Source organism: Cervus canadensis, chromosome 25, assembly GCF_019320065.1.
Source record: "Cervus canadensis isolate Bull #8, Minnesota chromosome 25, ASM1932006v1, whole genome shotgun sequence".
NCBI lineage: Eukaryota > Metazoa > Chordata > Mammalia > Artiodactyla > Cervidae > Cervus > Cervus canadensis.
The window spans coordinates 9,568,460-9,583,656 of record NC_057410.1 but is presented as its reverse complement, the minus strand read 5'-3'; the positions used below and the strand labels follow the sequence as shown (position 1 = coordinate 9,583,656).

Here is a 15,197-nt window from a genome sequence, read left to right as displayed (position 1 = left end):
AAATATCATCAACCTCAGATATGCAGATACTACTCCTCTAATGGTAGAAAGCGAAGAGGAACTAAAAAGAGCCTCTTGATGACAGTGAAAGAGGACAGTGAAAGAGCTTAAAACTCAACATGAAAAAAACTAAGATCATGGCATCTGGTCCCATCACTTCATGGCAAATAGATAGGGAAAAAGTAGAAACAGTGACATTTGTTTCTTGGGCTCCAAACTCACTGTGCATGCTAACTGCAGCCAGGAAATTAAAAGATGTTTGCTCTTTGGAAGAAAAGCTATGACAAACCTAGTCAGCATATTAAAAAACAGAGACATCAAGACATCACTTTTCTGCCAAAGGTCTGTCTAGTCAAAGCCATGGTTTTTCCAGTAGTCACGCACGTATGGGAGAGTTGGACCATAAGGAAGGCTGAGCGCCAAAAAAAAAAAAAAGGAAGGCTGAGCGCCGAAGAATTGATGCTTTTGAACTGTGGCTTGAGAAGACTCTTGAGAGTCCCTTAGACTGAAAGAAGATCAAACCAGTCAATCCTAAAAGAATTCAACCCTGAATATTCATTGGAAGGACTGATGCTGAAGCTGAAGCTTCAATACTTTGGCTACCTGATATGAAGGGCTGACTCATTGTAAAAGACCCTGATGTTGGGAAAAAGCGAGGGCAGAAGGAGAAGCGGGTGACAGCGGATGAGATGGTTGGATGGCATCACCAACTCAATGGACTTGAGTTTGAGCAAACTTCAGGAGATAGTGAAGGACAGGGAAGCCTGGTGTGCTGCAGTCCATGGGGTCGCAAAGACTCAGACATGACAGTGACTGAACAATGACAACAAGCATTTGATGGCATTAGGATACTTTAGAAGAGGGTCTTTGTAACTCCATACACATGGAATTACATACAAGCCAAGTGCTTTAGTCCTAATGATAGTATGTAGAAATCACCATAAAATTTTCCCTTCATTAAAAAAATCCTTTATTTTAAAAAGATGCAGTGAAAACACTTGAGGTTAAAAAAAAAGATAGTAGTTTTGAACTAATTAGACCTTGCATATTTTTGAGAATACAAATCTCTAGAAATGAAAAGCCGAGCATCCCAAAATAAGTCAGAATGTAATAATATTCCCTGGAATTTATACAACTCTTAAAATGTTCCTTGGAGTACATGAAGATGCACTGTTATTTTCCCAGTTCATAGATAGATAAATAGGGAATAGAGAGATTAATTCATCCATTGACAGGGCCAGAAAGCAAAACCTAGGTCGCCTTATACACTGCTGAGTTCTTTTCTTGGATGTAAAATATTTAATTGTGCTAAAATTTTTGCCACCTCAAAACAGAATCTGAATGTAACCCCTCGAAGTAGTGTTGACAGAAAGGATACAAGCCTGAGTTAATCCAGACTGCCACACGGAAAAGCCATCCAGGAGGGTATTTTGACAGAAACAGATGGAAAAGAAAGAGATTCTTTTGAATGTGGTGTAAAATTTACATTATCCTCCACAAACTTCCGTGTAGTCCCCATGTTTATATAATTCATCACTGTGTCCTTAGGCAATATAGATTAGGAAGCCCAATGAGCTCATGTTCTTTTTTCTGAGTCTAAACTCTCTTTTCAAGGGCAAATCTGGAGCATGGTCTGTAAGACAGCAAGATTGATGAGTGAGGACCAACCCAATCCATCTGTGATTTCTTTGATATTCCTGATTCTCTTGGGACAAAAATGTCTGATGTCACTTACATCATTTCTTGGTGTATTATTGCCCAATTTGTAATCAGTTTCAGCCAAGCAGATAACCTCCACCAGTGATTTTCCTGTCTCTGCCTCTTTACTTTTGAATATTCCATTCATCTCATCTAAAACATCTTCTATTCTTTCCCTAAAGAATAATCTATGTCTTCATTTTCCCTTCTGCAACTAAACAATAACAAGATCAAAACTCTTCTGAGGATCACCCCCTTAGGCGACACAGGGCATCCCACTCATTCATCTGTATCACGCTGTGCCTCATATAGACTCGCACTGTGCACTCATTTGCTCAACAAATGTTCAAATGTCTTCTCAAGTGTGTTCACTGAGTATCTTCATCCATGGCTCTACGTGACTCACTTGCTGCCGCTAAGTCTCTTCAGTCGTGTCCGACTCTGTGCAACCCCATAGACAGCAGCCCAGAGGCTCCTCCGTCCCCGGAATTCTCCAGGCAAGAACACTCGAGTGGGTTGCCATTTCCTTCTCCGTGACTCACTTGAGGAGTTCATAAAATACTAATGCGTGGGCTTCCAGACCAAATAATCAGTATCACTGAAGGGTGGGGCCAGTGGTATGCAGGTAAAAGTTCAACAACTTGCTCTCCAGGAAAATAAAAGTCCTGACTTGTAGTATATATCAATTTCCATGGTGTAACTACTCCCACCAAAATGGATTTCAAGTCACCTACCTGACATCACTAAATATAGAATCTGGAAGAGATATAATTGCTGGCTCCAGCATACACCACTGGCTAGGGTTCAGGATGGACACACATTTATAGCTGTCTGTCCTTCAGTATCTAAGGAGGGCTGATTCCAGGATTTGCCTTGGATACTCAAGTTCTATAGTTGGTCCTCACTCCATACCCGTGATTTTGCATCCACCCATTAAACCAACTATGGATCCTGTGGTGCTGTAGTAGTTAGTGAAAAAAAATCCCTGTTTAAGTTGACCATCACAGTTCAAACCCATGTTGTTCAAGGGTCAACTGTGTATATTAATATATACAGCTGGATATACATAATTATATTAATGGTATCTGTAGGTGATTCCAACATGCAGCCAAGGCTAAGAATCTCTGAACTAGATTACACATTTCTCATATGCAGTGACTGTGTTTTGTTTGTCTTATCTTCCCTACAACCCCAAGAACAGAGACTGAATCAAAGCTTTAACAGACCACCTAAGATTATTAACCTGTCATTCACAGCCCGTGAAGTAACAGTGAACACAGGAATATACTTTGACTCCAATGCACAGAATTATAAATTCATTTTCTCTTGATTTCCCTACTAGTGAAGAATGAGAGGATAATATATTTGGGATCTCCTACTTAAAAATGTCAAGTTTTTGTTTATATTTTGTTCTGTTTAATATTGCTTAGAAACATCGTGTGCTTATTTTTAGTGTTCCCTACCACTCCTGGCTTTTAGGAGAGGGAACAGCTATGATTATGATTTTTTGTTCATGGAAGCTCTATTTTTATTTTAAAGCACGTGTGCAATTATTCAGATACATTTATCCTGTATGCTTATATTTGTTTAGAAGCTTCAATTCTCTTTCAAGCTGCATTTGCAAAGAACAGTAGATACAAGAGATTGTCTTTTCCATGCAAACCAACACTGTCCCAAGAGAACAGGGTGAAAGGTACAGTTTTAGAGAATTCTAGGGAAAAGATCCTACAGATAAATTATATGAAAGATCAACAAAGAACTTGGTAACCTGTGACACTGCTTAATAACTTACTTCGGTAGGTTCTACGTGATACACCTAGGTCTCCTGTGCATCTCTTTCAACCCCAAAAGGGAGAACAGCAAGACATTTTTATATTTTAATTTATTATTCAAGACATACTTTCTTAATAAACATGATTCTTATGCTTCTAAGTACAGATTATAATTGGGACAAGGAACTCCAGGCATATGGAACAAGAGAAGGTTCCTAATTTTGATGTTGCCAAAGACTTCAGAGACTCATTCAGCTAAGATCGGAGAGTTCATCAATAGCAAAATTAGTATAACAATTTCTCAATTTCCAAGCCTCCTTTGGGGGGAATAAGTCAATGAACAGATATGTTTCCAGTCATGGATCATGATATACTTTGCAGCTAATAAGTCCTGTATTGAGTCAATGGGATGTGGATCGTTAGATGGAAAGGACAAAATTCGATGTTTAAGTATGGGCAAAACACCTCAGAAGATTAAGTATTTGTTTTATATGAGGCACTAAAAGGGTTTATTTTTAAAAGTATTTTTATTTGCTTTGTATACTTTAGGTCTTGGCGTCTTTCAGAATTTTTGAAAACCTCAGACTATATATTCTTGACTATGTCTGAAGGATACAATCAGTTTTCAAGAACACTACAATGCTGACATAATCAAAACTAGAGAAAGGCTAAATAAAGATTATCTGGGGTCATGTTTTTTTTTGTCTTACTTTTTACATTAATTGGGAGAAAAAAATCACAATGACTGTCTCTTACCTGAGCAGGCTTCTTCTGAACAACTTGTTGTGGCTAAGAAAGAAAAAAAAAAAAAGAATTGTTATAATTTAAAAGGAAACACACACAATGAGAATAATTAAGTATACATGTTTTAAATATTGACACTTGTTTGCGAAGACGAAAGTTTCTTCGAAGTTCAAATGGTTTCTTTCAGGTTAAAGGATGTTTAAAACAATTCCCAACTAAGGTCTGTAATACATAGCAGTTACATCAAAATAAACTTGCTATTCTATTCACTTTGTTTTAGCTAGCATATCACAAAACTTAGGAAGTGAAAGGGCTTAATTTGTTACAATTTTGTTTAAAAAAACTCAGCTTTATTGAGATATAATTTATATACCACAAAAGTCACCCATATGAAGTGTATACATCTAAGCTTTTTAGCATAGTCTGAAGGTAGTACAAGTATCACCACTATCCAATTTTAGAAGATTTCACCTCTTCGGAAAGAAACCCATCCATTATCACCTACTCCCATTCCCTCTTCCCCCTCTAGCTAACCTCCAGTCCCCAGTCAATTACTAATCTACTTTCTGTCTCTACATGTGTGTGTTCAGTCATGTCTGACTCTTTGCAACCCTACGGACTGTAGCCCATCAGGCTCTTCTGTCCATGAATTTCCCAGGCAAGAATACTGGAGTAGGTTGCCATTTCCTTCTCCAAGGCATCTTCCTGACCCAGGGAAGGAACCTGCATCTCTGCATTGGCAGGCGGATTCGTTATCTTTACTACCACCTGTAACTTTGCCTATTCTGGACATGTCACGTAAACATACAGTCTTTTGTATCTTTTATAATCATACAATATATGGTCTTCTTTCACTTAAAATGTTTCCTAGGATTATTCATGCTATAGCATGTATCAGTAATTCATTCTTTTTAATAATTTTATTTATTTACCTATCTTTTGGTGGTGTAGCATGTGGGATCTTAGTTCCCTGACCAGGGAGTGAACCTGTGCCCCCTGCATTGGAAACATGGAGTCTTAACCACTGGTCCACAAGGGAAGCCCCAGTAATTAATTTCTTTTTATTGACAAATAATATTCCCTTGTATGGATATATTTTGTTTACACATCCATCAGTTCATGCACATCTGGGCTGTTTCCAACTTTTGGCTATCATGAATGATGCTACTATGAACATCCATGTATGAGTTTTCGTGTGTACAAGTTTTTATTTCGCTTAGGTATACAGCTAGGAGTGGCATTTCTTGGTCATAGAGGTTAACTGTTAAACTTTTTAAAGAGCTGTCAGATAGTTTTCCAAAGCAGCCTCATCATTTTATAGTCTCATCAGCAATGTAGGAGAATTCCAATTGCTCCCCATACATGCCCACACTTGCTACCGTCTTTTTACATCCTGCTGGTGTGAAGGTGAGTGCCATTGTGGTTCTGATTTGAATATTCCTAATGGCTGATAATGTTGACCATCTTTTCATGTGCCTTTTGGTCATTTGTATATCTTCTTTAGAGAAATGTCTATTTGAATCTTTAAAAACTGTATTTGTCTATTCATTATTGAGTTATAAGTTCTTTATATGTTCTGGATACAAGTTTCTTATCAGAATCTGATGTGCAATTTTTTTTTCCCCATTCTGTGGGTTCATTCGCTTTCTTGACGGTACCATTTGCAGAATATTTTGTCATATCTGTATCTGCAAATCTCTATCATCTCTATTTAATTCTGGATGTAGTACAAAGTCCCCCTTTTTGAGTGAACTATCTGAGCAAACTTTTCTGTCCAGCTTGTTAGCTGTTCAATATTTAGCATATTAGAAAAACATTTAAGTTATTCTTTGTTGCTGTAAAAGGTGGATCTGAAGCCCATTTTTCTTGGGGGTGCACCTTGGGGCATGCAGGATCTTAGTTCTCTGACCAGGGATTGAACCTGTGCCCCCTGCATTGAGAACATGGGGTCTTAACCACTGGAGCACCAGGGAAGTCCCATGAAGCCGCAAATTTTTAATGAATTACTTCCAGTGCTCACTCTCATGTTTGAATATAAGCCTTATTTATTTATTCTATCTAGGCTTCCCAGGTGGTGCTAGTGGTAAAGAACCCGCCTGCCATTGTAGAAGACATAAGAGATGTGGGTTCCATCCCTGGGTCAGGAAGATCCCCTGGAGGAGGGCATGGCAACCCACTCCAGTGTTCTTGCTTGGAGAATCCCATGGACAGAGGAGCCTGGCGGGCTTCAGTCCACAGGGTCTCAAAGAGTAGGTTGCTTCACGACTGAAGCGACTTAGCATGCACACACACACATCACTGAGATTTGCAAATACAACTGAACCACCACCCCGATGTGGGCAATGACACGCTTCTGTGGTACAAAGGAAAGAAAGAAACTTGCTACAGTTCTCCCAGATAACAGAAGTGAAGGTAAGTTCACTCTTATCGTGAAGGGGAAGAACTTCTATTCATTTTCCTTCCTTTTAGTGATGGTGTCATGTCTTACTGCTGCTGTAGTAGATGTGTTTTATTAAAAAAAAAAAAAGAAAATCAGAGCTTTTAATTTTGTAGATGAACAAGATAAACACAAAAGAAAGGCAAAATATTCTTGTTTACTGGGAAAAAAAAAACCAAACCCAAAAGTTCTTCCCTCTGACTTTAAATCACAGTAGAGATGACATCATAAAAGCCCAGGTTCTGAGATGATGTGTTCTCCAGGTGGAATCCAACTGAGAATGATTAGGACTTCTTTGCCTCTTAGGACTCAAGAATACTCTCTGAGCGCTCAGAGAGTATTCATTTCAAAAGAGTCGTTTGTGAGAACAGACCACTTTTCTTCCTCCCCCTTTTTTTCCCTGCCGATTACACCTGTACACTGCTTACTCCCAGATCATTTCAAATCCCCACACATTCTTGCAGGCTGACCGGTTCCTCCTGCTCAGAAGTCCCCCCCCTTCTTGGCTGCGGAGCCCGCATTCATGTGACTCCTGCACATTGCGGGGCTCAATGAAATCCTCTGAAAGGGCTGCCAGCTCGCCCAATTTTCCATGAATTAGGTCCTGACACTTCAATGAGGGGAAAGACAATGTCTGAAACCCTGCCAGCCCTGGCTCCCGGCCTAGTCCGTGTCACAGAACTTCTTCCAGCTGCCCTTCCACACAGCACTTCATACTTTTCAGACCACCAAACAAACAGACCCTTGAGGACTTTCAATGCTGGTTGGGGCCGTGGCTGCCGGGATGTCTGCCCAGCCTCTGGCACCCAATGGCTCCAGACTGCGCCGGGGCCGCCGTTTTCCGTTGTTGTTATTTTGTTTTGTTTTTTATTTTTATGAATGGCTTTGGGAAGAAAATGCAGACGGAAGCACAATACTACAGCCATTCATAAAAAGTGAGAGGAAACAAACTGCTGTCTGAAAATCTTCGGGGACACCAAACTGCAAATCTCTTATCTTCCTTGGGGCACCTACTAGCTTAAATACCTAGAAGCCAGGTGCCCCGTAGGGCTCTTGTCATTGAAACCACAGCCGACCACTATATTTTAATAAAAACTGACTAATATCAACTGTGCAGATGGACCTGGAATGTGGTTGGCAGTATATTTCCCTGCACCTTAAGAAGTGAGTCATATTTTGCACGTGCATTTCCTGTATAGAAGCTAAAATCTATTTTAAAAATCAGTATCATTGTGACTGCAAGGACCCAGGACTTGTTATTTTCATTCACTCAGAGGGAAACTAAGGCAGAGGGAATTTAATTAACTCCCCTGAGATCATCTTCTAAAACTACAACAACCAGGGTTTCCTAATTCTCTTAATCCCCTATATAATGCTCTGAGGAAACCTGTTCTCAACCTTTTCTTTAAAAAAAAAACAAAAGTCAAATCTGATTCAGCCCCGGAGGAGAAGCTACTATTTCATGACTTTGGTTCCCACCTCCAGATTCACTCTGCTCTTCGATCTCTCGGGATTCCACACGCCACCACAGCCGGGAAGGCCCCGGGTTTCGTCAGCAGGGCCAGCTCTGACTCTCCTAGGCTACCGATGGGGAGTGAACCTGGGGGGAGGACTCAGTCCCACAAGGTCAGCTGCTCCCCCTCCCCACTTGGAGATTCTTCTATCATTACCTACTGTGGAGGGTCCGAGCACATCTCTCTTATAGGGGGGTGCTACTGAACAGATAGCAAAGCCCTCCAAGTTGCTGATTTAGACAGTTCTGATGGTTCCACTTTAGTTAAGTCTGTCCATGTGGGGAAGTCTGCACAGTTTAGGTGCTCTGCAGACCTGGCATGTCAACCGTGCCTTGCACTGAGATTCTGAGTTCCTTATAAGAAGGTTAAACCTTTCAAATAGCTTGTAATGAAAGTCTCTCATTCCACAGTGGCATTTTAACTTCTGAAATACAATTGGTGGAAGAGAGCTTCCTCCCAGAACAAAAGAATATCAACAACAAAGGACTTTGAAGAAATGCTTTGAATTAAGTTAATGTTAAATAAAACTGTGAAGACAATTAAAAAACCCATCGATTGAATGAATCATAAAAAGATTAAGAAGGGCCCTCTCTAATCACGGAGACGTCAATATGCAGTTTTCTGCAGGTTAAACCTTACATCGGACTAGCGCAGACAAACTGAAAGTACAACCTTTAAGCAAATAAATACTATTGTTAAAGTCTGTAAATAGCTTAGGAGACAGCATACTAAACTAGATTGTGCAAAGAATGTGAAAAAGGAAAGAACTTATTTTTGGATTTCTGAGATCATACAGCAAACCAGTATTTCTCCAAATGAAAGGGGAAAAAAGATTGAATTCTTAATGTCCACAGAGTATTTTGGCTTTTAAGATTTTGTAAAAAGACATTGGTATAGGAAATTTATTTCAGCATAATTAAGGGGCTCCCCGGTCCTCATGAGAATCCAGCCTATGGTTCCAGGGAGTCTAGGTATTTTAAAACTGATGCCTAGGCTGCTAAGCCACCCCTTCTAGTAGGTATTGAAAGAAAATCCTTCACAATAAAGAACCTGAACATTAGTAGTTTACTTCAATACTAACCTAAACATTAAATGAAAAGAAGCTTGAATTGGGCTTAACATCTTGATGTTTTAAAAAATGAGGTACAATGTTTAGTAAAGTAAGGATGATTATTATGCAAAGGGTTTTAAGTTGACCTTTGGAAGAAAACAGTCCTTTACTGGATCTCCGTGCAATGGGTCTTTTGGTTTTATGTAAGTAGCAAATTTTTAATCTGATTATATTCTTTGTTTTATTGCCAGCTAGCAATAGATGGTTTTGCCCACTGGCTTTTAAAATCATAAGACCATTGTTCAGTTAAGAGACACCTCTGTTCCCTAGCACATACTCTTTTTTTTTCATGTTGACCCTTCTTTCATTCTCATAGCAGTACAGGGCAAGACAGATCCATCCCCTAGCTGTTTACTAGGGGATTTTTAAATTTTAAATTTTAAAGAATTTAAAAATCTTTTAAAAGAATTTTAAAATCCTCATTTCTTTTGTGAGATGTGAATGGCCCCTAAAATATTAACTCTTATTTCTAAATGAAAGTTACATTTTAGGGGCCTTTTACATCTCACAAAATAACAGCTCACAGGATAAGCTCAGTTATTTAAAATTTTTAATTAAATATGGTATCCCGCTAAAAAAGATACTTGTTTTTTAAAGTTCCCAAAGAGTCCTTTATGGCTTAATTGAAACAGAGGCGCTTATGATTATGTTTGTAACCACACAAGTGCAATCAGATTCGACTTCTGCCTGAGGTGACTTCTTCTTGTTTCGTCACTAAGAAGTCCGATTCTTTTGAGACCCTAAGGACTGTAACCTCCACCCCAACACCCCACCCCCTGCCCAGCTCCTCTGTCCATGGGATTTCTCAGGCAAAAGTACTGGAGTGAGTTGCCATTTCCTTCTCCAGGGGGTCTTCACGACCCAAGGATCAAACCCGTGTCTTCTGCATTGGCAGGTGTGTTCTTTACCAATGAGCTGCCAGGGAAGCCCATGGTGGCTTCTAATTCAATTTAAAAATGAATGGTCAGGACTTCCCTGGTGGTCCAGTGGTTAAGATTCTGCACTTTCATTGTAGGGGGCATGGGCTCAATCTCTGGTCGGGGAACTAATATTCTGCATGGCACGGCCAAAAATAGATAAGTAAATAAAAACAAATTTAAAAATGAATGGTCAACTCTCAGTGACATCACTATAGGGAAGTTGAGTTCAGAGTATTCTCTAACACCAAGTGGTCAAAAAGTTATTTGATTTACCTAAGGAATCACCTCGGGCTTCCCTGGTAGCTCAGACCATAAAGAATCTGCCTGCAATGCGGGAGACCTGGGTTTGATCCCTGGGTTGGGAAGATCCCCTGGAGGAGGACATGGCAACCCATTCCTGTATTCTTGCCTGGAGAATCCCCATGGACAGAGTAGCTTGGTGAGCTACAGCGCATGGGGTCGCAGAGTCAGACACAGCAGAGAGACTAAGCACTTGAGGAATGTTTCTGTTAATTAGATAGGACAATGTGTCTGAAGTTTGAAGAATTTCAGATCAAATGTTGGTTCAATGTGAGGATGAAACTTAGCTGTAGCTATACAAATCCCTCGCCTAATGAATGCGTTAGTCGCTCAGTTGTGTCCAACCCTTTGCGACCCAATGGAACTTACCAGGCTCCTCTGTTCAGGGAATTCTCCAGGCAAGAATACTGGAGTGGGTTGCCATTCCCTTCTCCAGGGGATCTTCCCGACCCAGGGATCGAACCTTGGCCTACCTGCACTGCAGGTAGATTCTTTACCATCTGAACCACCAGGGAAGTCCTGCCTATTGCATATACCACTCTTATTGGGTTGAGAGTCTTTCTGTATTGACAGCTTCTTCAAGCTGAGAAGGATCCTGCCTCCTAGTGGTGGGAGGCCTTCGTAAAGGAGAATATATCCACCATAATTAAGTAGTTAATGTCAATTTTTCTTCAGCTCAGAAAAAGCCTAGGTTGGATTACAACTTCTGTGTCTTGTCCCTCCCGTGTGCACTCAAGAGATGACGGTGCAATGTGTATACACATGTAGCCCCGAATGGTTACAATTTGACAGTAACATCTGGCCCTTAGAACGTAAAGGAGATTTTGTAGTTCTCTGTACAAAGTCTCCTAACAAGTGATAAATCTATGTGGAGTTTTGGCAAAATCTCTGGAATTTTTGCTTGGTATCGGGGGGGAAGGGGAAGGGGAGGTGTTCTTTATTTTCCACTCTACTTGGCTTTACTCTTGAACTTAATGCAAAAGACAAAAGTAAGCATCATTTCAAAAGTATTTATTGGATTATTATAGCAAAGTGCCCTCACTGCAGCTGGCCTTGTTTAATCTGTTCAAGGATGAGAACAGTCACAATCTGCTCTAGTTCGTGTTTATTAACATCAGCCTGTGTGTGTATGGCAGTGAGCCACTGAAGTTCTCATGAAAACAGATTTGGGAGCTAATACTGTGGAGTTTTTGGTACCTTTCTGACTTCTGGTACCTTTCTGGTACCCTCAGAATGGAGGAGAAAGATCAATGAGGAGTTCTTTAAAAACCTCAGTGTCCTGACTAGTTGTAAAAGCCAACCTTTTACAATTTGACCTGATGAAGTTATTCACTGGCTTATCAAATTTGAATTGATATATGATAAAGTATACATCAGATGGGGACCGGGTATACAAAATGAATAAGAAATGTTTCCTAGTCTCAAGAATCCTAGTGTCTAACTGGGAGACAAATGAGGAAATAGATATTAAAGAGTATAAAGTGCATTTAGATTAATTTTCTCCTATGTTCAATGCAATCAAACATAGAGAAGCATGTTCATCAAATTACAAAAAAGGATAATTATAAGAAAGAAGAGCTCTTTTCCCTTCTAATGGGGAACATGAGAAAGCAGAGGTAAGTTCACTGAAGAAAAGAAAACACAAGAAATTTGAAGACTTGATGTAGAGTTAAAATATCATTCATCTCTATCACAAAAAATACAGATAGAAGTAAAGCGTTTTCTTTGGTTTCAGTTTGGAAAGTTAAAGATTAGAATTAAGTTTAAGAAAATCAGAAAACAAAACAAAATGCAGCAATGGTGGCAGTGTTGTTAAAATTATGACTAATTTTTAAATGATACTTTGGTATGCTCCTGAGTTGCAGCATTTAACAAGCATTGTTCTCTTAGAGAAGATGGCTGCACTTTGGGGATATAAAGCATTCTGAAGTAGACAGTTACACACAGGTGGGGTAAAGGAATACATCGTCTCGAGAGTTGACTTTTCATTTCAATTTTTATAATTCTCCAAGATTTGGGGGGAAGAATCCATCCTTACGCAAAGGAGCTGAGTAAAAATTGCAAGGTTAGTGTTGCTTCACGGAAAAAGAATTACTCTTGGTTCAGACCTATTTCCTCATCACACAATATTTTTAGACAGAAACACTATGTATTTTTTAAAGATGCAAATTATTTATTCTCTTTACATATTTCTTTTTTTCTCTCTATAACCATTCACAAAGCTAGTTCACTTTGCAAAGGCACACATGGCAAGCAGCACCAAAGGAAAATGAGTAAATATGTGAAACATTATGCTGTTGGGTTTTGACAAATTAAACACATGTGCATAGATGCTATGGACTAAATTCAAACTTTAGTTAATGTCAACTTTAGCCTGACAGTTCAAGACTAATGTTCAATAATGGATAACGCAGACATCTATGAGATAATGGAAATTAAATTGTGTACTATAGGATTGTGTTGTGTGTTTGTGTTAGTTGCTCAGTCATGTCTGACTCCTTGTGAGGAGGTGATCAATAATCAATACTCCAAATCTGTTGGAGACATACTTGAAAGTCTACTTGAGACACAACGTCTTCTTAACATCTGACAGATTATTCAGAGTGATTATGTGAAATTGGATTTGGACTTGCTGAACTAGAGACACAATTTTTTATATCCCATGTAATACCTTTTCTTGTGTGTTTGTCCATGTGCATAGGATAGAGATCATGTGACTTTTAAGTAGTTCTAATTACTTTTATTTTAATGAGAGAGGTTTAGAATCAATACTCAGAAACCTTCTTTGATACTGAGAAGATCTGTTGGGGTTGTAGGATAAAACATTTTAAAGTGGTTTATTTACCACTACTATATATAAAATAGGTTACTAACAAGGACCTACTGTGTAGCACAGGGAACCCTTCTCAATATTCTGTAATGACCTATATGGGAAAAGAATCTAAAACTATTGGATATATGTCTATGCATAACTGATTCACTTTGCTCTACAGCAGAAACTGACATCACTGTAAATCAACCATACTCCAATAAAATTTTTTAAAAAATGGTTTTACAAAATGATTTGAGGAGCCAGCATTTCCCAGCAGCTCTACTAGTTACACATGGAAACCGAATTTAAAAAGCTGAATCATGATTTTAGGCATTTCCTTTCCTTAAGGAAAGAGTCAGTAAATTTATTTGTAATCGCTTATGCTCTCAAGGACTACAAAGGGATAGTTTATGGGTTGAGAGCTCTACGATACTTAACTGAGTCATCTCTCTCCTAGAACCCTAATTTAGCAGTATTTTCTTGGCATTAGCCTAGGGCTGACTTTAGCAGTTGAGTTGTTTTCCTTGGAGGAAGTTTAATATTCAATCCGAGAAATGTTAACTATTCCCGAACATTAGCTTAAATCCTTTAACGTTTTAAGCAGTTGTAGAAGTGAGCTCTCTTTCTTTCACATTCTCACACTTCCAGAGTGTACCCAGCACACCCGTCTTTCCAGAGAATACCTGCTTCCTGGATGCTCCCTGGAGGTTTTCTCTGGATTAATGTCCCTTTCTTCAGAATCCGTAAATTAAAATGTCTCCCTTCCTTCTTCAGAAAAACCTCACATTTCATTGGGCTTGTCTCCAAAGTCTCTATTTAAAACTTAAGCGAGTCTCAGGCAACCAACCCCCTAAACTACCTAACTCAGCTCAACTGCTCTACAACGGATGACCCTAGCATCGCTATATTGTCATCCTAAAAACTATGTATTTGTTTTGACCGTTGCAGAAATGTCTCTCTGAACTTTGTTTCATGATCATACCCACTGAATCAAACTTTCTTTCATTACAATTCAGGGTAAGGTGATATGACGCTGCACTTTCTATTCCGATTGATCATAGAGGAACAATAACAAAAATAATATATTTTACAAAGTGATCTGATGTGTACTGTCTGATTTACTCCACAACAGCCATCTGCAGAAAAGTACCACTGTTCAGATTTATACATGAGGAAGTAGAACCCTAAAGACACTCAGTGACTTACAAGGGCCAGTACATAATGAAGCCACAACTGTAACACAGGCCACGTGGTTCCAGATCTTTTGCTCCTTCTATCATCCCACGCTGCTGCAGCAATCTGCTTATTCTGTGCTTTTCTAATTAAAAATCAGTGCTATAAGCAACCATCATCCATAAAAACAGCATACGTTTAAAAAGATCATAAAGATCTAGCTTTCTGGGGCTATGCCTTCACTGAGAAGAAAAATAATCAAATAAGAGGAAAAACTGAATTTTAATGTAACAATATTAAAAGATCTTAGTTCAATTGAATGCTTCTAATGTTCTTAAAGGAGAAGTCAGTATCAGAAAACCACTTTCAGTAGTTCTGAAAAGTTTTGTCAAAAGTCTCAAGATGTTTTAGAAATATAAATAGCAGCTTGTTTCTCACTAGATTTCTATAAAAGTTGAAATCCTGCCCTGCTATTCATATATATATATGTGTATATAACTATATATACCTACACACACATACACACACAAATATATATATACACTTTCCTTTATCCTTTTATTTCCTTTATTCTCTTTGAAAAGTTCATGGAAAAAAATTCAGGCAGAATTGTGAAAGCTACGATTTTTGTGATAAATGCTAATAAATTACTTTTGCTTTCTTCCCCCCTGTTTATTACATGCTCTATTATGTGATGGTGTTAAAAACATTAGCTA

The 15,197-nt window shown here is 38.9% G+C and overlaps 1 protein-coding gene across 1 annotated transcript in view; it reads right to left on the bottom strand.

Moving 5' to 3' along the window:
* The window catches only part of HMGA2 (high mobility group AT-hook 2), a 144,024-nt gene that overhangs the window by 12,137 nt on the left and 116,690 nt on the right, over positions 1–15,197 (bottom strand). Inside the window, exon 4 of the mRNA XM_043447148.1 lies at positions 4,227–4,259. Within this exon, the coding sequence (XP_043303083.1) occupies positions 4,227–4,259 (33 nt within the window). The remainder of the gene's footprint in view (positions 1–4,226; positions 4,260–15,197) is intronic.